This window comes from Pimephales promelas, chromosome 17 (assembly GCF_988280905.1).
Source record: "Pimephales promelas chromosome 17, fPimPro1.hap1.1, whole genome shotgun sequence".
Lineage (NCBI taxonomy): Eukaryota > Metazoa > Chordata > Actinopteri > Cypriniformes > Leuciscidae > Pimephales > Pimephales promelas.
Window position 1 is genome coordinate 14,012,957 of NC_142785.1, and position 25,851 is coordinate 14,038,807.

At 37.3% G+C, this 25,851-nt stretch overlaps 2 protein-coding genes across 3 annotated transcripts in view; one reads left to right on the forward strand and one right to left on the reverse strand.

Moving 5' to 3' along the window:
- Positions 1 to 1,084: 1,084 nt before the first annotated feature.
- stat5b (signal transducer and activator of transcription 5b) lies at positions 1,085 to 23,488 on the reverse strand. Of its 2 annotated transcripts, XM_039685344.2 has the most exons (20): positions 23,104 to 23,488; positions 21,513 to 21,648; positions 19,895 to 20,051; positions 18,949 to 19,038; positions 18,671 to 18,845; positions 17,021 to 17,151; positions 16,772 to 16,923; positions 14,163 to 14,318; positions 13,889 to 14,068; positions 10,721 to 10,808; positions 9,767 to 9,889; positions 9,570 to 9,662; positions 8,722 to 8,928; positions 7,553 to 7,647; positions 7,337 to 7,479; positions 7,092 to 7,247; positions 6,460 to 6,517; positions 2,427 to 2,531; positions 2,263 to 2,334; positions 1,230 to 1,542 (listed from the first exon to the last, which is right to left on the reverse strand). In XM_039685344.2, exons 2-20 carry the CDS (start codon positions 21,638 to 21,640, stop codon positions 1,419 to 1,421), a joined length of 2,433 nt encoding a protein of 810 aa, XP_039541278.2. In that variant the 5' UTR covers positions 21,641 to 21,648; positions 23,104 to 23,488; the 3' UTR covers positions 1,230 to 1,418. The 2 variants fall into 2 exon arrangements, with proteins under 2 accessions (XP_039541279.2, XP_039541278.2); XM_039685345.2 differs by lacking the exon at positions 2,263 to 2,334 and having other exon boundaries at positions 1,085 to 1,542.
- Positions 23,489 to 24,813: 1,325 nt separating this feature from the next.
- oplah (5-oxoprolinase, ATP-hydrolysing) overlaps positions 24,814 to 25,851 on the forward strand; it is a 44,973-nt gene continuing 43,935 nt past the window's right edge. The window contains exon 1 of the mRNA XM_039685342.2: positions 24,814 to 24,954. The gene's annotated coding sequence lies outside the window, so the exon portion shown is untranslated. The remainder of the gene's footprint in view (positions 24,955 to 25,851) is intronic.

Sequence of the window (25,851 nt, forward strand, 5' to 3'; positions counted from 1 at the left end):
AATTGTAAAATGAGCCTATTTCCAAAAAAGTGGAGTGTCCCTTTAAGCACACTAGTGGGCAGGAGCACTTCTCTTATGTTGTCACTTGATTCCCTTCTGTTGTGGCTTGATTCCGCTGTGTTGTTAACTTGTTTGCTTTTTACATTTTGTTGTTTTGTGCACCACTGGCCCACCATAGAAAAGACACAACTGCATAGTATTCAAATTGACCCTTCGCTAAGCCCCGCCCTCCCTAGTTAATGTTGCTACGCCTGTCAAGCTTTCACGGCTGGCACATCTATTACAGTGTGTATGCACTGGTGTCAGACATTCCCAATGAGATAATTAGTCATTTTTGGCAAACATATGAAATATCTGGATATATCCACGACATAATATGCAACCGATTAGAGAATCATTTCTTAAAAATTGAAGCTAAAGCCTACAGTACCAGCGCAAGCAGCAGCCGGGAAACACACAAACTGAGGAACAGCTATGTTCGTGCACAGCAGGGTAAGTGAAATGTGAAAATAATACTAATAATTACAAATCAAACAGTGTTATTCCACAAGATTTATGGATAAGCGAATACCGGGAGAGCCGCGATCGGATTGGGTTAAAGTTACTTAGCCAGGGGTAGTAGGCTGTCGATTAACAAAATGCTGAAATATATTTTAAAGTATGTCAGTGAGCCTCCATCTTGTCTTTGATCGTCTTATTTTACGTTAAAATGCATTATTACCAACGAACCGTCAATATTTCCAAGCAATAGGTGTTTTTGTGGGTCTCCCACACTGCTTGATCACGCCCATCATGTCTCCCCTTGCCTTTTAGACTTTCGTGAAGGAAAAAAAATTCCATTTCCCCATCCAAACTTTAAGGATAATGGGTATCAGATTTGCACAATCCATACGTACAATGCTTTGGCATGTTTCCCTCGTTCGAAACCTTGCCAGACCTCCCGGCGCGCCTAGTTACAGTTGTTAAGACACGATTGGCCAGTGGCGGTTTTCGGGCGTGGCTTAGCGAAGGGTCAATTTGGAGGTGGACAAATTGAGAAGACTGAACTCACAGCTAAATGTATGCTAATTGGAGATTTGATCATGTAGGTTTTTATAACACTATAACATAAAAGGTTATGGGTAATGAAAGTGGAAAACCCACATTGGGCTACCGTAGTTATGCAGCCACTCATATCCAGCCAAATAAAAGTCTACATTGTGAAGTCCACAATGTGCATCACTGTATATGAGATGATATTCTGTTATTTGCTGGTTAATAATGGGAAATTACACAAGGTATATTTAAAATGCAAAGTCAGATAGACATCCAATAATCAGCTTCGACAAACATAACATTTCACATTTGTTAAGATGAAAATATGGAATGCAACCATAAAGTGTTTGTGTAGTTGGGATAAGAGATCACAGGGTTAAAGGTCATGACTGTTGTCCACTCCATTGGGTTTCCATGGGCTGTCGGAGGAACTCTTCCACCTGGCGGGCCATGTCCATGGTCTCATCCAGATCGAATTCACCTTCAGTGTCTAAAATGGTTTCATTCCTTGAGACACACAGAACAATCATACAATCAGACAATCATAGCTGCCTGCAGGATAGTATTTTGAGCAGGGGTGGCTGTGAAAACTAAAGGGGGTGGGGGTCCACAAACCAAGAGAAACTGCTACAAGACTAGAGTGATGCGCGACGGCTGACAGGACGATGGCGGAGGAAAAAAAAAACGCAAGAGAACTTTAGTTCATAAAAGTGTTCTTCGTTTAAAGGGATAGCTCACCCAAAAATTACAATTCTGTCATCCTTTACTCACCCTCAAGTTGTTCCAAATCGGTATGAATTTTCTTCTGATGAAAACAGAAGATATTTTGAAGAATATGGGGAACCAAACAGTTGATGGGACCCATTGACTTACATTGTATGGAGGAGTCAGTCATTGGGGGCCCCATCAACTGGTTACCGGCATTCTTCAAAATATACTATTTTGTGTTCAGCGGAAGAAAGAAACTCACTCAGGTTTGGAACAACTTGAAGGTGAGTTTATAGGATGACAGAAAATCGGCATATCTCTAGTGTACAGCCTAGACGCACAAGCAAAATATTGATAAATAACTAGAATGCGAGATTAGTTGCTGCTGAGGGACAACCAGACTCTTTTTCTGCCCTCTCTTTGTAATGACTAGAAATTCTTGTTAATGTTGGATATAGAATTATGTTACAGGTTGACTTTGTTAAAACAATTTTATTTGTTTATCTTTAACACCCCCACCTAATTTTTTCTTGGGCTCCACGGCAGGGGAGCACCACTGCAGCGCCCTCAGCACCCCTACTTCCTGTGGTACTGCATACAATCATGCAATCGTGTTATTGGAGAGAATGACACTAATAGCATGGGGGAAATAAATATTTTTTTAAATGTTTCTAAGAACTTACATTGATGGATAGATTGTGAAGTTATGGTGTTGATTGACGGTGGGCGATGCTGCGTGCTCCATGAAGGAATTCCCGGAGGACGGTTCAGGATTGGGTGAAGAAAACCTGAGAAGGAAAAGGAAATACAAGCAGGTCATTTAACCAAAGGTCTGTATTAACATTTGAAGCCTTGCTCAAGTCATTTCTTGTAATAAACTGAGAATTTGTAATGCTTCTGATATATGCATTTAAATACACATTATAATATTGTGTCGAATAAGTGTCCAACTTCTAGTTTCCCATTATTAAATTAAATTATCATAATATACTGATATATATAAATGAGTCCATAACAGGGCTGCTCGACTATGGGACAAATCATGATTATTTTAGTCCATATTAAGATCATGATTATTTAACAGAATTGGGGGGCAAATTACCAAAATCTTATAACACAATATGAGTAAGTGTATTTGACAATAATACATTTTATGATATAATATATTTTTTTGTTGGAAATAAGGCTTCCAACTACACTGGAAGGTTTGAAATTTCATAATTCTACCACAGGAAAACTTATAATAGTCCTACTCATGTTGAATTTTGGTGGTAAAAAAAAGATGGTAACAGTCAGTAACAAAAAAATTGGAAACAATAAGACAAAGAAATACAACAGAACAAAGACACAAATGTATTAAACAGCACTTTAATTTTTAATAGTATATTAGGTGATGAATAACAAAAGAAATACAACATAAATTGAATACAATAATCAAATATAATAATAAAACACTGCATGAATTTAACTTATGTTGATTAGTGCCAGATTGATATATCGGCAAACCGATATTATCGGCCGATATTAGGCATTTTCTATCGGTCAAACTATCGGTATCGGCAGTTATAATGTCCGATAAATGAATATTTCACAAATAAAATTTAAAAAACGGACGAAAAACGCTTGAACCATGACATGAGTGTTGGAGTTGTATTGTTTGTCCTTCAGAGGGCACTCTACACAGTCCCTGTTGGCAACACTCGTTGAGTTGGTCACGAGACATACATTACTTGAATAACAATTAAAAGAACATCCCCATCAGTTCTCTAAACTCAAATAAGCATGACGAAATTTGTGACTATCACGTCCAGTTTTGCTGCAGTTAAATAAGCCGAGAGTGAAGCGGAATTAGCTAATAGTTACGTTACGTTGTTACAGTGTAGTTGACTAACTGTCCTTTTAACTTTTGACAATGTGACTGAAGTATTTCTTTAATAGCATGTGATAGTTCCTTGGCCTGTTATATTGAAAATGTATGTTGTACAATTTGCAGTATGACGTTATCCATTGCTAAATTATGGCTCATCATAGACTAGCCAACCACAAATCTAGCCAATGCCACTATCATCAGTCTGCTCTGTTGTGACAATAAAAGAAACAAGTTTCTTTTTAAAATGGATTATCATATTATTTTAGTTAAAACTTATAAATAACTACAAATAACTAATGTTAGGGAAATCTGTTAATGTTTTGTTGCGCGTTTCAGAAATAATAATTAAAAAAATATATCTGCCGATATATCGGAATATCGGATTTTAAAACCAATAAATATTTGTATCGGTATCGGCCTTCAAAATCCTTTATCGGTCGGGCTCTTATGTTGATTCTATAAAAGACTGCTGTCGGATCTAAAGGACAAATCCAATATATTGTATCCAATATGCCCATTTGACTTTATCTTCACTGTTTATGTTCACTTTAGAAATAACCAAATGTGTTTACACAAATACACGCCAAGTTGGTCACAAATACATCCCCAAATATTTTGGGGTGTGCAGTATGACTATTTAGGTGCATAACAAGGACCATAAGAAAAGCTGGTTGTCAGTGTGGAAGTACCTAAACATGGACTATATTACATAATCATTACATTTTTACACGATCAGAATGGGTAGTTTCCCCTAGGATTTAGGACTATAGGACTTAGTATATAGGACTTCTTCAGCTGAATTTTAATTACATGCGGACTATTTAAGCACTGAGCATGATGTCTTGTTCTGCCCAAGCAAATGTTACAAAACATTATTTATTTTTGCCGTGGACTGATGAATACCTTTACTGTGTCGTGGTTTCAATCTTTTTATGAAATCACTTCTCAATAATCTCTCATGCCAGAAATATTAGACTTTAGTAAAGGTCCCCTGACATGGGGTTATTTTATTATTTTATAATGTTTCCTGGGTTGCCCTTATAATGCTAGTAGGTTTTTTTTAGATCAAAAATAGTCATAATTTAGAAATAAAAGGCCTAGCCTGATTTTAGCCTCTGATCTGAACGCTCTGTTTGCCTGCCTGCAGTGGGATTCAATGTAACCGCCCACTGCTGTGATTGGCTGACATGCTTGCATATGAAATAGCTATGTACTACATGCGAAACTTTCTTGAAAACTTTTACTACAGCTATTATAGGTTTTTACTATTACAGCTATTGAGATTAACAAATCGTGAGAAGTTTTTAAAGTATTTAGATCTATTCCCATCACATAAAATGTGGCTGTGATGAGCATTGAACAAGCAGAGGACAGTCTGTCGATCGCGAGAATGAGGATCTTATCATTGCAGGTTCAGCTCTCTCGAATGCTTTCACCAATGCAGACACGATGATGTATACAGTAAGAGCTTCGTTGTGCATTGTGTGTCATTGATTTCATAATGAGTTGTCCAGATAAACTCGTGCTGTGTGGAAAGATTGTACTTTGATTGCTTTCTGTATAATTTGTTCAGAATTTAAATATATATAATATTTTCAGAATATTTTAAATATATATAATATATCAGAATATTTTCCTCCTACTAAAAGAAATGATGTGAAGTTGATATTTTACTCACTGGCTTGACTTACTGATGCATAAACATTATTGAACGACTTTGAGAGAAAGATTAACGTCCCTGTCTGAACTTGAACAATTAGGCTACACATCAGAAATTGTTGCTTGGTAGCTCGATCGATTTATTTTCAGACATTCAACGAGTTGAGGAAACAGTCGTTGGTGAAATGTTTGGACCATACAAACTGGGAAGTTGTGTCGGCGCATTTCCAAAGAAAATAAAATTAACCCATTGTTTCTTCAGAGGCTCGGATGAAGGAACTAAAAAATACTTTTGTGTTCAATTTGTACATCCGAACACTGATCAACTGCCATGCTTCGCTCATTTGCCATGATATCTCTCGAGGAAAAACTAAAATATCAAAGCTATTTCTCTAGGAAAAACTCAAATCGTGCTCGCGTGTTCATATTTCATACTAGCCAAATTCTCCGGGGGGGCAAAGCAGAGAAAGGGGAGGTAACCATTTCTTGTTATGATGTAATAACGAGAAGATTCAAGATCAGCGCGTCTGAGCTGCAGAGAAGAGAAAAATAGCCAAAGCTCAGTTTACACCGATTGAAAATTCTAGACACGAGGAGACCAAATACAGGTAAGTGGAACTAATATTAATGTTAAAAAACCTCAGAAAGTGAAAATTTCATGTCAGGGAACCTATACTCCAGAAAAAGTGGCCAGCTTCACATATGTACACCTACAGTACATCACCTCCAAAAATGGTAATACACCTCTAGATATTTTGAGAAATACTTTTTACCATGTGACATATTGAAATAGCACTCTCTGTTGTATAAGCAAGCATTCTGACCTTTCTTCAAGCCCCCAAACGTCACGTCACGACGTTAAATGGTTTCAGTAGAAAAGTCGTTTTGGTGCAACACAAATCTAGAGCATTTTCTCTGTTCTGTAGATAAGTTGTTTTTAGTTGGGGTGCACTCAGTGCCAGCATTAGAGCCCTAACATTTGACGTGAAACTGTTTTGTTCAGGAATAAATATACCCTAAGATAGTTTCCTTGTTGCAAAGGCAGCAGATACAGTATTTCATTATAGATCTATTTGTATATATTGGCAAATTTCTCTAATATCTAAAAATGCTGGTGATAATCATGGATTTGATTGTTTTTGACTTTGTCAAATAAAAATTTGAGCGAAGAAAAAAAAAATACTCACTCAACCTTCACCACCTGCTTGATCTCTGGTTTGACATATCCATCCCCCACTGCTTTTGCTGGAAAAGCAAGATCACATTCATTAAAGACTTGCTACTGGAAACTCTAACATTCACAAGACCTAAAGTGAGCATTTTTCATCTAAACAGAGCAAACCTTCCCAACATTGCACATTTAAGTCTTCTTACATAAGCACTCCTGATTAGAGCAGTCAAAATATCATTTTTTTCACAACACAAATAGTGTAATAGAATGTAGTAAATTCTTTGTGCTGTGGTTTACGCACATCCACAGCGGGAGTCACATATTCTGTCTAGCATGGTTCAAGTTCACTTGTGCATTTGCATCCTTTTGCAAATGTAAGTTCTAGTTTATGTACTGTATATACCTGAATAATCTCATATAGGACACATTTTAATGAGTTTATTACCCTGTTAATCAAGTCCTACAAGTTTCCTAGTGTTCATTTGCTCTTCAGATTACGAAGCTCAGCTGGCGATGCCCTACATTATTTTATTATGATTGGAATATTTGAAAAAAATTATACATAAAAGATAATAATTTACCTTTATTTTCGTTAAAACTAATTTATAATAACATTTGTAATAAATTTGTAAAAGGCGGCATGCATACAGTTTGGAGGTGTGCAGTAACGGGAGAAGACTTCCTCTTTGGGCTGGTTGGGATAGAGGAAGAGCAGATGGTTCAGATCACTGATCCGATCGGCCAGAGAGCGGATGGAGAAATCTTTAGTAGTAAAGGGCATCAGGTTCCACACCATCCGTTCTCCTGCACAACGAAACACACATACTCAGTACGATTCAACTGGGTTCTGAAGATGAATATTGTCTTTCCTAACCATTTACAGTGGTTCTTACCTGCTTTGTTCGGGTTTTCTGCGACCCATGCTATGGTGATGCCTCCGATTTCAGAGTCGCTAAAGCGCAGGAGGAACGTGCCGTTTGGTTTGGACATCAACATGTCCTGAGCTTGCTGCTTGTTAAGAAAACCCAGAATCGCTCTGCAAATGAAAATACAACATTTTACCAAATGTACTCTTATTACTGACTAAAGTGTGTTAAATCAGTCCTTACCCATCATTCCAGTGAGACTTCAGGTGTCTTTTCATTAGCTCAATGACTCCATCAAACCACTGCCAGAATGTGAAGCTCCTGCCTGGCAAACTCTCCTGTCAACACAAAAAAAGCCAAGACTGGATACTGCATTGCATTCATTTCATGTTCTGAGAAAAAACTAGCAATGGCTAAAGTGAGACAACTCATAATGGAAATGATTGCTGAACACTAGCGTTGGGAAGTCCAACTTGCTTATATTGGCAGCTCTGGTGGCCCGCCAGTTTATTCTGTCCCACCACAGTTTAATCTCTCAAGTTTCATAATGAACCAATAATATTTTATACTTCTCACAATAACATAAAAGGTCTCTAACGTTGAGTTTTGCACGATATGGCTTAGTATCCTTATGAAATCACAAAAGGCTATAATGTAACATAAAATAACAACATTAGTCTGTTGCGCTGCGAGTTTCAAAGCGAAGCAGACACTTTGCTCGAACGATCAGCTTGTGATCCTGTGTTTTCCGTGTCTCAGAGTCACACTGAATGCAGCTTTCATACTAAACTCCATCTCTGCATGTGCTATGAGTTTAATGTGCATAACTTATTTGTATACATATGATTAAAGCATTTGGGTGATTCGCATTGTTTTCACAGAAACTTTTTCTAGGGTTTATCTCTTGCAAGTGAAAAAAACGAATTAAAAACAATATGCATATAATTTAATAAAATAATATCATAATACAAAATTATTTATAATAAAATGTATTTTCTAGTGCAGTTGTATTTACAATACTAACGCATTACTGTCTTAGGAATACCGGTAATACTATTGTAATTTGCTTCCTAAAATACCAGTGTGAATGTAATGTAAACTGAGACAAGGTATGCCCCCCATACCCCGCCATCCCCATAGTCTCACAAAATCCTATGGCAAACACGAATCCATCCCTCTAAAACGCTATTTATTAAAACTAAACTCTGCTTCATAAGTGTGTTGCAACATTATTATGATCATCTGCTCATTTAGAGTCCACCATGACCAAAAGGCTTCATCAGACGATTCAACTGATTCTGTCCGAATCGTTCAGTCTGATTTCCCAAAAATTAAAAAGAATCAATTTAGAGAAAAATATCTTCAGGTGATATGCATGTACAGGCACTGGTTTGTGTATTAGTGATGGTTACCCTATTGAACTGAGACCAGGTGATGGTCATGTTACAGTAGTCCTCAGGGTTATTGCTGGAGCTGCTGAAGGCTTTCTGAGCGAGGAACACCAGATTGTCTTCTGACAGGCCTCTGTCGCTCTGAACCTCTGATTTATATTTCATGTTCAGAGCCTCGCACAACTGCGGCCACAGCACCTTATCAGGAACTACGAACGGCACTCGACCCTAGGGAGACATAATGAAGAACCTAATGAGCACCGGTGCATTCTGTTGTGAACAATGTAGTATGTGGCAAAGCAAAAATGTTTCACTTTATTGCATTTTGATCATGTAAAAGGGTTTAAAGACTCAGTGTGGATGCCAGGGCTGGGTTGGACCTTCATTTTTATGAACCGAGATCTTTTAATTTAATCTATGCTGATGCATGAACAAAACTTCACTAAACATTATTTGTAGTGCTTCCCATCCAATAATTGCAATAAGGTTTGTGCTTTGATAATTATGATATGAAACTGTCTGCGCTTTCAAATAGTCAATTTTATAACAAAATTCAAAACCATAAATTTCAAAAGCATGTAAGTTAAATAGAGAAATAACCCTAGAGAAGAACATCTTGCAAAATATATACACTATATTACATATTCATTGTATTTTTACTTAGCATGTTGTCTTCATTATTTAATGCACATTTGAATAAATCTGTCATGAAAAATTTATTGCATATAAAAGTTTATAAAAGTTATAATATATATATATATATATTTTTTTTTTTCTGCATCACTAAAAGAGACCATTAATGATGTTTCAACTGAGACCACAACATTTCATTCAAATATGCAAAGAATTTGTAAATGACGTGTCCTAACCGGCTCAGAGAAAGCATTATCCCACAATACTGTCGCTGTAGCGTTATTGTCTTGACTCCCATGAACGATGACCACAACAGGCAGGGATATTGTCTGCACAAGAGAGAGAAACAAAAAGGAACAAATGTATTAATGACACAATGTCGAATAAGACGACAAATAGGAATGACTATGACAAGATTTCTGTTTTATTTCACCTTCACGTGAAACACAAGTTCATTTCCTCCAACACTGAACTGAGACTCAAACAGAACCGTAAACTTCTCTTCCGTCACTGACTCCGCCCCACGACGATCTGAACGCTTAATGCGTTTTAGAGACTGCAAACAAGAGGAAAAATAGTCATTTAAAAAGGATAATTAAAAATTGAAAAACAAAAGGTTTGATTAAAACATACACTGAATCAAATAACAGGAGGTCAAAAAAATAAATGAATAAAATAATAGTCAGAATTTTTGAAAAATTAAAGCAAGCTCTGCAAAATCATGATTGAGGGATGAACATTCTTCAAAAGTCTGGTGTATCATATTTGATACTCAAATTAACATGATTTTTCTAAAAATTGATGCATGGATAATCAAGTTTAACTAAGTTGCTCATGAAATATTACTAACAACATGTTAACCCCTGTAATACATACATTTAAATAAAAAATACACCTGTATACACCCATTGCATTCCCAGGTCCGTTTGGACCCTGTGGAACGTAAGCTAAGCTCATAAAAAAAGTCATAACTCAAATTCCCTCTGTGGTGATAACCAAACATTTAATGTTGTTTATATATTAAAGTACTGTTTTAATATGCTTTAAGACAAACTATGTGCAAATTCATGTCAACACTATTGCGGAGTATTTTCTCCTTAATACTGCAGTGAGGCGGGGCGCAATTTGCATATTCATTGAACTGCGTATACTAAACGAGGCAAGGGTGTGGAGTTACATTCAAGGCAAGCTACTTTAAGACATGACTAAACATTTTTCAAGAAAAAAAAAACTTTAAATATGTAATTTTGGTGATCAAAGATGAAAGAAAAGGTTTTGATTATGTTGATAATTGAGGCCTTTGTTTGTGTATCAAATATGATACAGTATTTTGTGGTGCGTGCAAACACACTCAATGTGTAACATGAAGCATTTAAGCGCAGTTTACCATGGTCCTGAAGTGTGCGCTCAGGGTGCAAGTGGTTTGATGGTACTCCATCACACAGTTGTTGTTCAGAATCTCTCCACTGCTGTCACTTCAGTATAAAGAAAGGACAAACAAGTCATGTACACATGCAGGAACAAAACAGTGTTTCTCAGCAGGTCTTGGTGGAGAGGTCCATAAAACTGTATAATATGGTAGACATCTGTGATTCAGGTGCACATGCTTTATGTGTGGTGTCTAGGGATGTGCCAGGACGGTGAACCGTTTGACTTGTCATCCAACAATTATCTAGTCAAATGGTTTAATATCACGGTGGTGCACAGATGCAAATTCTCAAAAAATTAATTGATGCAGCATTTCAGAAAGCACTTTAGCAGACAGTTCTACACTGTTCATAATAATAATAAAAAAATCAATCATGAGAAGATCAAACTGAACTCAAATATATATATGTGTAATAATATATATCATATATATATATATATATATATATATATATATATGTGACTTATCCAGATGCCTGTACCACAAAGCTAGTTAAACAAACTCAGGGTTCCAGGATTGCTTTCGAGTAACACACTTTCACAATTAAGAAATGGAAGGTGGATTAAGAATGTCGTACAATTCAAGAGAAATGGACGACAGAATATTCCTTCTAGTAAATAAAAGGAAAGTTGTTTTCCAAATGTGCATTCTGCAGTTGTCTTACTATTATCTCCTTGAAATTAAACATTTACACTGTTATTAAGGCTACTTTACACTGTTATTTATTTATTTATTTATTTTTTTGTTCAATGATAGGTCCAATCTTGTATCTGTTTTATTTTATATATTGTGTCGTGATAGCTGTGGTAGCCTTTTATGGCTGGTATATGTACATCAAAGAATTCTAGTTTGGATGATAAATTAGGTATTAAATTCAATTTTGTTTCCTGTCTTTTGAGTTATCAGATCGCTGCTGGTTTGCCAATTGAGGCGCAGCCTGTCTGCGGTTATTGGTCTCTCAGCAGGCGGTCCTTTTAAAACACCTCCTCCGCTGCACTAAAGGGAGCTGCTGCGACTCCAGGCCAGTTGCACTGTTCCAGAAGCCAGACCAAAAGGGTTTTTATAGTACTTTTGAGTTTTGCTTTGGCTTGTTTGAATTGTGTGGTAATAACGTGGTAGTAATGTAGAACCTGCCCTTTTTTTTTTTAGATAAGGATTGATTGTATTATTTTTTTTCACCAGGGTCTTTCTGATGAAATATACCAATTTATTGATTAAAAAAAAATAATAATAATAATTACAGATCATACCACTTTGTTACTTTCTTTTGTTTCAATGAATTCCACCATATTATTTTTACTTCCTTCAGCTATTTACAAAAATAAAAAATCATCTTCTTAGTGTTTTCCCTCGTCCTTTTGGTCTGATGGCTTGATGGAAGCTTTTAGGTATTTTTATTGATTTATTACAATAGTGGCTCTGCCACTTCAGTAATGTTTGTATTACTTTGGACAATGTGGCCCTCTACCCCAAATGAGATAAAGCAACAAGCAACATGTTAAGTTTTAGTCAAAGCCAGGTTAAGACCATCATGTACAGGGGTTGGACAAAAAAACTGAAACACCTGGTTTTACTACACAATAATTTGTTAGAATGGTGAGGGCCTCATTTTGCATCCAAATACAGCACCAATTGACAGATAGAAGTCCTTTACAGTGACCAGAGGGATTATGAGCCGTTCCTCTTCCAGAACAGTGGACTCGCTCCTCCAAAACACCTCAATAATATTCAGATCTGGTGACTGTCAGACCATGGGAGATGTTCAACGTCACTTTCATCTTCATCAAACCCTTCTGTCACAAGTCTTGCTGTGTGTGTTGGTGCATGATCATGCTGATACACGGTTTGAGCATCAGGTGCTCATGATCCTCCAGAAGGGTTTGGTAGTCCTCGGCAGTGTCTTGTCCATCAAATACAATCAGGATTGTCATGATATTGTAGGGCTGGGCGATATGGCCAAAAAATCATATCTCGATATTTTTTGGTCAAATGGCGATATACGATATATATCTCGGTACTTTCTACGTTTTCTATTTAGATAAAGAAAATCTTTATATTTAAAAAAAAAAATATATATATATATATATATATATATTCACATTCGGCCCAATGATATCCTACAAACAATGTTGATATTGAAGTATATGGAAACAAAAATAATATAGGCTATGCAATATATTATGTGCAAAAAGCTTTTGTTTTTATATTGACTAAAAGCTAAACTAAAAATGAAAATAAAAACAAAAACAACGCACAAACTAATTATATTAGCCTGCATTTGATTACCCCATTATAATCACTTTCACTTTCATTAAAAATATATACTTGTAGGTTTAAAATTCCACATATGGCACATTTATTTTCTCCAACAACAAATATTTTAGCAATATGTTTATTTTAGTCAGAATTATTGCGTACTACGTAGTACTATTCACGCGCATGCGCGCGCCGGCGCTCGTTCAAGGAAGCATGAATTTTAGCGGAGATTCACTTGCAGAAGCTCGTCCTCTTCTGACATGGACATATTTGTTGTGAAATGGACATATTTGCTTTACTTTCTAACATTTACAGTTGGAGAATATACCTGTGAAATGTAAGTTGAGCACTGAGGAAAGCACCACATCTCAAACGCATTAAACAGCGCAAGTATATCTGTCAGTCAGCAACAGTGTCTATCAGAGCATTTGACAGGGCGGCAAGCTGCCTTAAACTTGTTAACTATATCAAAGTGATTTTGACGCAATTAATATAAGCTTGTGTCATGTTTAGGACAAATTGTACTACGTAGCCTAGCTACTTTCACTGCAGCAGCTCACACTGCAAACTCCGGTATTTTTCAGATGTGCTCGAGTCATATCAAACTACTGTATCGATATAAACGGTATTGCCTCATTCCATATCGTTTCAAAAAATATAACGATACATCGTACATACTCGATATATCGCCCAGCCCTATGATATTGGAGCTCAAACCATCACTGATCCACCCGTGCTTCACTCTGAAGATTGGCCGCCAGGCATATAGATGTGAAACCTCCAACATTGGCCAGTGTTTCAGTTTCATTGTCCAACCCCTGTAAGTTGCTTGTTATTTAATTCTATAACAAAAAAAAAAAAAAAACGTACTTGCGGATGTTCTCATTCTTGAGTAATGCCTTGGCCTGTTGTTCGCTGATGATTGTGGCCTTAACCTGAGGAGGATTCATGTGGACGTTGAGTTTTCCACCGACCAGCAAACGAACCGTCGCCGAAAATTTAGTCTGAGTCTTCAGCACTTGAGGAGGCTGTTTCTCAATAATAAATGTGCTGCAAAAAGACCAGAAGAAAAAGACACTGCTCAAAACCTTGCTTCTCTGAGAGAGACCATAGTGTCCAATGACGGCAGCGACCGCTTGCGTACCTGGTGACGAGAGTCGATATGACATCTGTGACGGTAGCGTTGAGTTCAGTGAGAAGTTCTTCTGTGGGTCCAGGTATGGGCAGCTGCTGTGTAAGGTGTTCAACTCGACGAATCTGCTGTCTGTTTTGCCAGATCATATCGGCCAACTTCTCACACCTGCATTCACAAAACAAAAACATAAAATGCCGTTCAAGAGGAACCTGAATAAAGCAATGGAGCGCATGCACATCTCACACAAACAACTGAATCTCAGTGAAATTCAGCAGCCTAACAACTGTTAAAGTCCCATAAAGAGTTTGTCACACCACAGAAAAATGTGTTATTAGCCAGCCAGCCAAATTTGAATGATAAAAAAGCAGCCAAGTAAATAAAATAAGCTATCAAAATCGTGAAAAAAATTAGAAGTATTCTCTGCTCTCAAATGCTGGGGGCGTGTCCACTGGCTGCGCTGAAACCACGCCCACTTGCGGGAATGCAGCCGATGGTGATATTCGGTGATACTGCTTTCGGGACGGGAGACAGTCTGTTCGGCCACATTCACCAGTAACAGCAGATTATCAGTGAATCCCAGGTGTCTCCAACGAATGTTTATAAAACTATCCTGTGTAAAATGATCACTACAGAGGCGGATGTTGGCGGTGATCCTCAGCTGTTCATCAAGGTGGCTCTTCACAAAATTAATCCATGTTGAATGACTCTCAAAAATGGACAACTAAAACCAATAGGACTCAGCGTAAGATTTTGCTATATATTTTTTTTATATTGCAGTATGTAAATATATCTGTGCAGTGCAGTAAAGTTATTGACATGTCATAATGATTAAGAAAAATGCATCAATGAGAGTCAAAAGAGTTATTAAGCACAATAAATCCTAGCGCCTCACCCTTGGTCATTTTTGTATGGTATTTATTTATCTGAACATTATATGAAAAGTATATATTCTTTTAATCCCTATATTCGCATTCTTTAATGAGGTAAAATAAAAAAACATTTTAGATCATATACATTTAATTTTTATTTGTCAAAATAACAGAAATCAATTATCTTTTACATGTTTTTAGAATTTGATAAATGACTAAATATCAGACAGCACAAGCGAATTCGACATAACTGGTCTGAGTGTTCATACAGAAATTTCTTATTTCATAGGTTTTTATATTTTTGATCCCTCCTCACATTTATGGTTGTGTTTGTTAGGCAAAGTAAGGCAAGTCAGTTATATTTGTAGTTGTAGACAGTAATTCAGTTTTGCTTTAAATTCGTTTAGGCTTGGTGTTTATAATAAAAGTTCACCATTGTTGAAGTTTAATTTATATAATATGACATTCTTGTTCTGTATACCGTTAAATATGATGGACGTTTGTGAAGTGAGGGGAACTAAAATACATGTTTCTAGAGTCATAATGTTAAACATTACATTTATTTCCCAGATATTTTACAGTCTTTATGGATCTAAAACTGAAATTCAACTTAAATACCAACTTGTGACTTGTATTCAGATGCATTTTACCCAGAATCTATTGTAATATAAATTGATTTAAACTTTGATAACTAACATTTCAATATGCCAATCGATGGCAAAAAACAAATGGGCTGCTTTTGTGTAAGGTGTGGCTTTAAGGTTTGTATAAGTGTACTTAGGGCTGTCGCGGTAACCGCAATATTGTAGTACCGCGCTTCTGACAAGTCAACCGCAGAGGATTGCACGTAACCGCAGCAACCGCGATATTCACGTTTTTTTTTTTATAAGGCTATACCCTTCTTGTTTTGAACCTAATGCATGTGTATTGAATGTTAAACGAGTTCCTAATGATAACAAGACTGTTTATCATGGTGATGTGTAGCCTACAGGCTTCACACAGACAGTGAATGAGAGAGATCGGCAGAGCGCATGCAATTACCTGCGACTGTCTTTGAAGTCGTGAAAAGCTTGTCGTGTCAAAGGGAAGCGAAATATTTGTCGCATCACCCTTTTAACGTTCTCTTCACGAGTATTTTCCCATAAATGCGCGTCAGCAGCAGCGCTGGTCAGCATCCCACAGCACAAGGAAGCCGCGGGGAAATAAAATCAGTGAGTCACGCATTGAATCAATGCTATGGGTCTCTAATAAGTGAAGCATCAGCTTCAGCGTTGCCCATGCGATGCATTGCTGCTCAGCTGAGCCTTGAAACGTTGAACCTCAAAGTTAAAAATAATTAACATCTTGTTTCTTTACATCTCTTTTAATGAATCAGCTTTTTTAAACGTGTTCGTTGAATGAACGGTTCAATGACTCGCTCAAAGTCCGTTGTCATAACAATATGCGCGCTGAGTGAAAGTCTTTCAAATACTCGGTTTAGTTTCGGTTACATTGGTTACTGAAAATGTCCTCGTTTTTGTCCACATCGTAAACTTTATTTATATAGCAACATATGCATATAAATTAAATAAATAAATGGTGGTAATACCGCATATCGCACTATTGAGCCACTCAACATTACCGCAAGGGAAATTCCATAACCGCGACAGCCCTAAGTGTACTTCATATTAATTAGCTTATAAAAAGAAAAATAAGCCTACGGTACACCCTCAGTAAATGTGTGAGTGTGTGTATTTTGTGCATCAGTACCAGGCTTGCAGTATGTCCAGTCCTCCCTCTGATGGTCCTCCGTTTCCTGCGAGCTGCTGTCGTCTCTTCCACTGGATCAGTTCATCATCCACGATCACGGTTTGCTGTTTCCGCAACAGAGCTAGTGTTCTCTGATGCTTCTCCGCCAATTCCTATACACAAACACGCATTAAATTAGTCAACTGCTGGAAGATATTTGTGTAGTAAGTAAAAAAGACATGCGTATCATGGGGTTTGAGTTGAGTCTACCTGTCTGTATTTCTGTAAGGTGTTGGCCTCTCGTGTGAGCCAGGCCTCTAGCGTGGACTTCCTGCTCTGCAGACCCGACTCTCTCCCAACACGATCGGCTGGAGGAAGGCTGGCCAAGCTACTCAACTGTGCTACTCGACACAGATAAAACCTCAATGAATCGGTAAAAAATACAAGCCACAGTTCAATGAGTACTCAAAAGCGTTCCCAGATAGGATACGACATGTCTTTTGTCATTTTGTTCAGATCGACTCACTCAGGTTGAGTTCAATCAAGGGAAATTACGTTGTGGAAAAAGCTGGTGACAGCGTGAACCACACAGGAGTAAAGTGTACACCAAATACATACTGCATGTTAACTTGACTTTAAAAAGGAACAGCATTCTGTTGTTTTTGTGTAAATTAAATATAACGGTCTGACATTAATTGCAATCTTGAATTGATTAATTAGCAAAAGTTATAACTCCATCACCTGCACCGCTGTATTGATGCATTTTACTATGGTAGATAAGCACACAGCGACTGACATTGTTGTATGGAAAAGCACCCCAGAACTCAATGAACTGCAAGTTCCATGTTATTTACTGCATAATCAGGTAACGCTTTATTTTAGTGTCCTCCTTTTAACATTTTGCATGTAGTTACTATAGTGATAACTATAAATTATACATACTGTAATAACATGCAACTAACCCTAAACCTATATTAAGTACATGCAGTTGATTCATATTACTCGGTACTTAAAGGTTCTATAAGCGATGCTGGGCCAAAACATTTTTTGTCACATACATCAAACGTCTCCTCACTATCGGCTAGCTGCCTGTCCCCTAAACACACTGTAAAAAAACGCGGTCTCTGTAGACACCACAGGCTCCACAAACGGCAACAAAAACAATCATGTCTCACCCGGACCATGAAACCTAACAAACAGTGTTCCAGCCAATCACTGGCAAGAAGTATTTGAGGGTGGGTCTGGGGGGTTAGTGTGTGTGCACATGAAGGGGGGGTGTGTGTGTGAAGGAGAGCAGCGAAGCATCAGAGGGAAGTTTGAAAAATTACCGACACACGACCAAAGAGACGTCGTTCTGAGGAACAAATTAAAAAGAAGAAGGAGTCGGATAAAGAACGTGCGAAGTTCCGAATTTACATCGGTAGCAAAGCTTTTGGCGAAACGATGGCGAGAACTCCGGCGGCAGAAGGGCTTACAGTCCGACATTCAGGTTGCTCTGTTTTTGCTTGACAGGTGGGTAACGTTAAATTGTTTTTTTTCTTCTAAATTGACGCTTATGTTCGCCAAACCCACACAAGGATATAATGAGCTAGAACTATGCACGTTCACAATTATTTCAGGAAGCACGGAAGGGAGGGGGAGGAGATGAGATGCAGAGGAGGGAGGGTCTATCTCCGATTTGTTTGAAAATATTCGAACGTCAACACCCAGGATCGCTTTGAGAACCTTTAAATGTAGAACTACACTGTAACCCATAATTATGTTGGATTTTGTTGCTAATTTTATCTCTGTATTTTTACTGAGTCTACAGTCCTGTACTCTACTGTGTAGTTGTAAATTGCTCCATAATTAAACTAGATTTTTTGAGACTTGATAATGAAATGATATGTGCAGAATGAGATGAGACTTATATGCTCATACCCTGTATCCTCAAGCTCTCCTGGTATTGAATGATGAAGTATTCTTGACTGTGCTGCAGCTTGCGGAGGTCGTTGTCTGTGTCCAGGGTCATGACACGCAGCTCCTCAAATGTCTGGTTGATCTGCTGGTATCTCTGAGGGGTCCCGTCCACCGGACCCGAACCCGGACTGCCGGCCTGATCACCACAGTCACACAGAATATCATTCAATTGTCACATTCCAATCATTACATCCTCAGTGTAGATCAACAACCAAAGAAACTGTGTGTGTGTGACTTACATCGGATGCTTCCTGTACAAGTCTTTGCTCAGTGTACAGAATGTGTTTGACACACCGCACAAGCTCCAAAGGGCAAGGGTCATACGAGCTCTACAAAACATAGGATCATCAAAATCCCATCATCGTGTGTATGAACAAATCTTTTGAAATAAAACATGTGATTGACCTTAATTCTCAATTATTAAGATCAGATTGCAAATGAACGCACAAATTTCAGATTTGGACTGACAGTGTGAAGAGTCAAAGAGGCCTTTGAAGCCACCTCAAACTCCTTTCGCATAATTTAGAGGAAAATTAAATAAAATAATAATCATTTCTAAAGAAGTATGAACTAAACAGGGTGAATACAGCAATCTTTCTCTAAATGTAAATATTTTTAGACTACAAGCTCAAATGGATGTTTGATCACAAATAAACTGGAGCAGATGTGATTGAATAACTACATCTTCTATTCAAAATATCTGAGTTACTTTTTCAAATCTGTAATGCAAGTTACTTGTTTTCCCATGTGTTAACTGAGACCCGTTCTGTCCCCATGCTGAGAGAAATTGTGAGTAAGAGGCAGAGGTATTGTGAGCGCTGAGTAAACATGATGGTTATTGTAGTTCTAGACTAAATGGGAGCATAAACAGATTCAGAATTCCTCAAAATGAATAAAAACACAAATGCAAACTCAATTAAACAAAAATAAATTTTAAATAATACAAAAATGATTATATGTATTTAATCTCACTTTATCAACCAATGTCTTTGCTGCTGATCTTCAATGTTCCAATTCAACCAAACTAATAAGCAAAAATCACTTCAGATAAGCATCACATTCGTTTTTACATTCGTCATTAGATTCTTTCCCTCTCTGTACTTTTTCACAAGGAAAGCAACCAAGCAACCCTAATGTTTCATCCTTGTCTGGTTTGCCTCATATACCAGCAAATGGTTCTCATACCTTCAGCTGTGTGGCATAATGGCCCAGTTTGATCTTCAGCAAGAAGCCATCTTCACCCATCTGATGCTCTGCCTTCCTCTGCAGCTCCTGGATCAGACCCTCCAGCAGACGCTTGGCTTTAAACTCGTCCAGCTGGTTCTCCAGGTCGATGGCATCCCTGCACACAACATAAATGTGCTTCAGTCCATGTTATGCCCTGCTACAATAGTACACAGACTTTATAGGCCTTAGTCAGGGTAGTGTCATATTCTGTTTTTACAGGAATGAAAACGATACTGTGAGGGTTAGAACAGTGTGTTCAATGGACTGTACTGTTGTGAGCTAAACTAAATTTCCAAAAAAAAACAACAACAACAATCTTGAATCAAAAACTCCATGAAATAGTGTGCGTCAATGTAAAGACTAGGGCTGTAACGATACCGTCATGTCACAATACTGAACCCACAATACAATATAACTGCGATACTCCAAGACATATGATAAAAAGTTAATATGCTAAATTTAATATTACAGTGTGGGTTTGGACTGGGTGCTGGTAACCCAATGCACAGGACAATTGTGACACTAGAATAAAAATATTCATGATTCTGAAGCTGAAAATACAGATTTATTTTAGACAAATTTGCTTTCCCTCTGTCACTCACTAGATGTTACCAGTAAAAAGTGGCCTACATTATATTAAATACAAGAAATTTGGCATTATCAGGACCCACAAATATTCCCTCATTGCATTATTTTACATTATATATAGTAGTTTAATTTAGTACTGACACTAAAACTCGAAAACTTGAATTTTTTCCCCTCACACCGTCATTTTTGTTTTGGGTGAACCATCCATCCACGATACATATTGTTGCAGTTTCGTGATATATTGTTACACCCCTAGTTTGTCTATCCCTCACAGCCCGGTTTTCATCTGGGTTAAATTCAATATGACGTCTAACATGGTCTAATAGGCTGCGTTTACACTTGGCTTTAACATGTGATCTCTGTGATCCGATCGGTATCATAAGCTAATCAGGACACGGTGCGTTTACACTTGTCCTCATCAAGTAGCCTCATTAAGTCTCTGGATAACAGATCGGATCTCGCATTCTAGGGGAAAAATAAAGAAAAGAAAAAAAGGAATGGCTCCACCTCAGGTGCAAAGTCAACCTGAAGTGGTGGGTTTTCTTTTAACAGTTTTCAGTCGGGGGGGACATTTTACAAATCTCGCAAAATGAGGATGAAGAGGCTGCAAGTACAAATAATGTGGATAGATGCCGTAACGGAAACGGTACAGATACACATATGTATGTATGTATGTGTACTCGACTATCGCAAAACCACACCGCTACGTTCAGCAATTCATGGCGAGAGGAGAGGGAATAATGACAGTGGGCGGGGTTTGTAACACGATGGCTGGATTGCGTTTACATTACACTGAGATCCAATCACAATGCGTCCCGAACTACCTCTGAACATGGACACGCTGATTGGATAACATTCCAATCAGAAGCGCATTTACACTTATTAATGTGTATGTGGACAACATCCGGATACAGGTCGCATGTCAATGTCAAGTGTAAACGCAGCCTCACACATATAGATCTGAGCATTTAGGGGAGGAGACACTCACCATGGCTGAGCCTCCAGCCACTGTGCCAGGTAGTGGCGAACCTCAATGGGGAAGTGCTGCCCATAGAGAGATTGCATCTGGTGCAGGGCATCCCCCTGCAGCTGCTGCGCCTGAATCCACAGCGCCATCCCTGGCTCTGGACAGAGAGACAGGTGTGCAATTGCAAAGTTAAGAATAGAATGAAAACTGCAGCCCACAATGAAATAAGCCCGACTTGACATTTGACAAATTAACCGAAAGAAACCTCTTGTTCTTGACTGTGAAGGTGAGCCTGGAGAATAAAACTAATGTACTGTATGTGTTCCAAATTTCAGTCGTTTCATTTTGTCATGAAGCAATGAATCATACTGCACTTTTGGCTAAGCGGTCATACCAATCCTGCACTCAGAATCCCTAGCCTATAATTCAATAAATCAATATAATTAATGAAATCATATATTGGGTTTTTGTTGAGGAAACCAGGGTGATGCAACTTCCAGGCTGTCCTATAATAAAAATAATGATAATGTGTCATCACCGCAGCACTCTATAAACTCACAATATAGAGGTAAAGTCATCATTCCACAAATGTTTCAAACATGCTACATTGTAGTCACATGACCTCATCATGACATTGTATGTTCAAATCATGATTTAGTAATAATATTAGGAACGCACATGGTTACTTTTTGTGCACTTTTGTGTAAAAAAAAAAAAATCTGAACTTCTGTCAGTGCCATCAATCAATGTTTAAAAACTATAGCTGATGATGTCATTACAGGCTCAAGAAATGGAAAGTCTAGTAAAATGTGCAAGACATCCATTCAGGTATTCTATGCATACAGATGTGCATTCACAAAATGTGCCCAGTTTTTGTACTATATACTTCAGAGACAATCAAAGTAGCATTTTGTTTAAAGTTATACATTGTAAAAAATAAATCAGAATGGCATTACATGCTGCATGTGCCCTAAAGAGAGCCATAATATTATTGACGAACCAAGAAGAAACCATGATACACGAGTAATCATTTAGTAACGTTACCATAACTTTATCATATAATACCATCACTGCACCATGGTAAATCACATGTACTCTTCCTGAAGACGACACAATTCGTATTGTTCGCATTGCTGTTTTTGAAGCATACTATATTATATTAGCACATTCAATTAGCATTAACACAAACCTGTTGCTTTAATCTCAAGGGCTAAGTTAACTAAAAGACAACAGACAAACTGAAATTAAATATCCCAGAAATCAAGTTTTCAATATGAAACACTACACTACACATTTATTTTCGATTGTGAATTTGAAGGCTCGTGGGTTGTTAAGTTAGCATTAGAAGTTAGCATTGGCAGCTAGCATTAGCTCAACCTTAAGGATCAACCATTCAAAACACAAGTGTTTCAAAGTGCCGCGTTAAATTCAGACAGTTTACCTGTGCCATGAACGACTTAAATTGTGTATTATTAGAGTCCGGAAACATGGCGAATTATTACCCACGGGAGCAGTTTAACATTTAAGCTAACCATTAAAAATACTTTAGAAAGTCTCTCAGAGCAGTCACATGAGAACAACTGGAAAAAAAAGTGATAAAACATGTGCTTACAGCATTAAAGGAGACCTGCAGCAGAAAGATGTGATGATGACTTGTGGATGTTCAAAGTTTGACAGCGTTCATCCATCCATGAGCTCCACTGCACAAAAACACACTGCTAAAGCAATTCTTTCTGAGCTGAGTGGTGCAGGTATGACATCACTTTGTAGGCCAAAAGGCCAAAACGCGGAAAAGAGTAAACATTTTAGCACTTCCTTTTCCATCGTCACGAAGGCAATTGGATTTTTGTTTAATGGCTGAAATAAGGTCTATGGTGGTGAACACAAGCTCAAGACACGTTCACGTTTTATTCTACAACATAAAATACACCCCACTCGTAATTTTAAGCTGTTACCTATTGTTTACAGTCTATGGCGGTTACGTGTCTTGAAAAAGGCTGTTGCTAACAAGTTGCTAAATGGAACTACAGAGCTTGTCGAGGGAATTAAACGTCATCACGACGGTGAAAAAACTATACTCAAACTTTCTGGGAAAATGTTTTGAAATGCGTTGTAGTTGTCTGTTTTAAATTTTAATAATATTGCACAATATTACTGTTTTCTGTGTTTTTTAATCAAATTTGCAGAAGAGAATTCTTTCAAAAACAAAAAATCTTACTGACCCCAATCTTTTGAGGAGTGTACAGAAGTGCATTTACCATAATTAAGCTAGTTTGTACACACACACACACACACACACACACACACACACACACACACACACACACATATATATATATATATATATATATCACAAATCACAAAATATTTTAGTAGTGACAAAATATTCAATTTAGCATATTCATTATGTATTCGCCTCAGAAACCATGGCACACTGGTCTCCCCTACTGGAAAGTATAAGTTCAAGTGCATGCAATGACTTCAATTTAGGATTTTACATGTTTAAGCACTACACTGTAATGTATTGTGGCTCCACAATAGCCTACTGCTGGAACACACGCAGCCTACTTTAAAATTTGAATTTGGAGTATCTTTAATGACACTTTTTTGAGTTTATATTTTGTTAATTTGTTAATTGTAATGTGTTGATGGTTTAAATGTGTTATATCAAATAGTAAATGTGCTATAAATAACACATTTAAATTAACCTAGTTATTTTATTTTTGAAATATAAGTTATATAATTCATGGCAGATCTGTCATCCAATCTATTGTAAGTCAAGGTAATATCTCAAGGGTTTTGGAAAAAATATTATAAAGGTTGAAAAAACTACAGAGTGCTACTTTACATAGCTAGTCGTAATGAATAATGCATTAGTAGCCTCATTAAAAATTGACTACATTCAAAAGACGTCTCCAAATAAATAAGTCAATCAGTCCTCCTGCAACTGTGTCAATCCTTTTAAAGTTGTTTAAATAAATGGTAAGTCAATTTAAGGTGTAGCTATCAGGGCAGTTTTTATTGGTCAGATATCATAAGATTCATCTAAATAAACAGTTACTTCTAAACAGACATAGGCCGGATACAATACCTTAACATATACATTTATAGGCGTACATAGCACTAAATGGGGAAATATCTTCTTTTGTGTTCCGCAGATGAAATAAAGTCATACAGGTTTGGGACAACATGCTGAACTGAGGATTCGCCTTCCTTCTTGAATCTTGAGAAATCACCAGTAGCACCTCAAGTGAGCACCATCTCGAAATCACGCGCCGTACTATCCACCGCCCCCTGGCCTCAGTCACGTGATATATCTCAGAAGGCGGAGACATCTAGGATCTGTACTGAACTTCTCAATCGAAGTGGTTAAAGTCTAGCTTCATATTTGTAAACAGTCAGTGCGACACGAGAGGAATCTATTAGTCTATTCGTTTCTTGTTTCACTAGCAGTGCTTCAAGTGTAAGTACAGCAGATGCTCATGTTGTAATTGCCTGATTGTGCATGTATGCAATTCATTTACTGACAGAACAATACGAGTACTATATTGTCAGTGATCTTTAGCCTAGTTAAGGTTTAAGGAATTGTGACGCCCTTAGTCTAATGTGCACCTATTTATAACATCTCCAGACAGCACCGCGTTTTATCATATAATATCATGTAACTGTTCATGTATTATTTGTATATGCACGTTCCAATTTACAATTATAGTTAAAAAATGTTCTTCCAATTTAACCTGTATGATTTAATTTCTTCTCTTCTTTTTTGGCAAGCGGAGGCAGAATCCCTGTATCTCTCACACTTATTTTATTTCTGTTCTTCTTACACCAAACATGTCAGCATCCTTATTTCTTGTGTTTTTCGTGTGATATTTCTGTCATTAATGTTGTTTTTCACGAACATTTCTGGTAGTGATGGGAGAGACGCTCACTGTTTCGAACACCACAGCTTGTGACGACTGCCTGCTAGTCAAAACAGTGTAAATGCAACAAAAACTCATGTCAAACATACCAAAAATCAGCTTTCAACCTCAAAATCAACTCAAACCCATTGCAAATGTTTTATTGAAAGTATAATCAATCAGATGCAATTAACTCATCATATAATAATATCTGTATTTAGGGCTGCTCTCGACTATAAAGGTTTCTATAGATTTAAGTATGATTCTCTCAGAATATTTGTTTGGTTAAGTATTTCAAACTTTCTATACAGTAGATATATGTAATGTCTGTGAGGCAAGTAGCCTAGATGCTGAGTTTCGGTATTTGCGAAGTTCAGGGAGAACAAGACAGAAAAGCGCATCCTTTTCATTATTTTACAAAAGCACATTTAAAATAATGCCAAATGTTTTTGAAACAA

Coding starts and splice junctions, on each gene's coding strand:
- stat5b (XM_039685344.2), bottom strand. CDS start 21,640: ATGGCGCTGTGGATTCAGGCGCAGCAGCTGCAGGGGGATGCCCTGCAC. Junction 14,069..14,162: donor ATATCGACTCTCGTCACCAG/GTACGCAAGCGG, acceptor GTCTTTTTGCAG/CACATTTATTATTGAGAAAC. Junction 6,518..7,091: donor TTACTGCACACCTCCAAACT/GTATGCATGCCG, acceptor TTGCTTTTCCAG/CAAAAGCAGTGGGGGATGGA.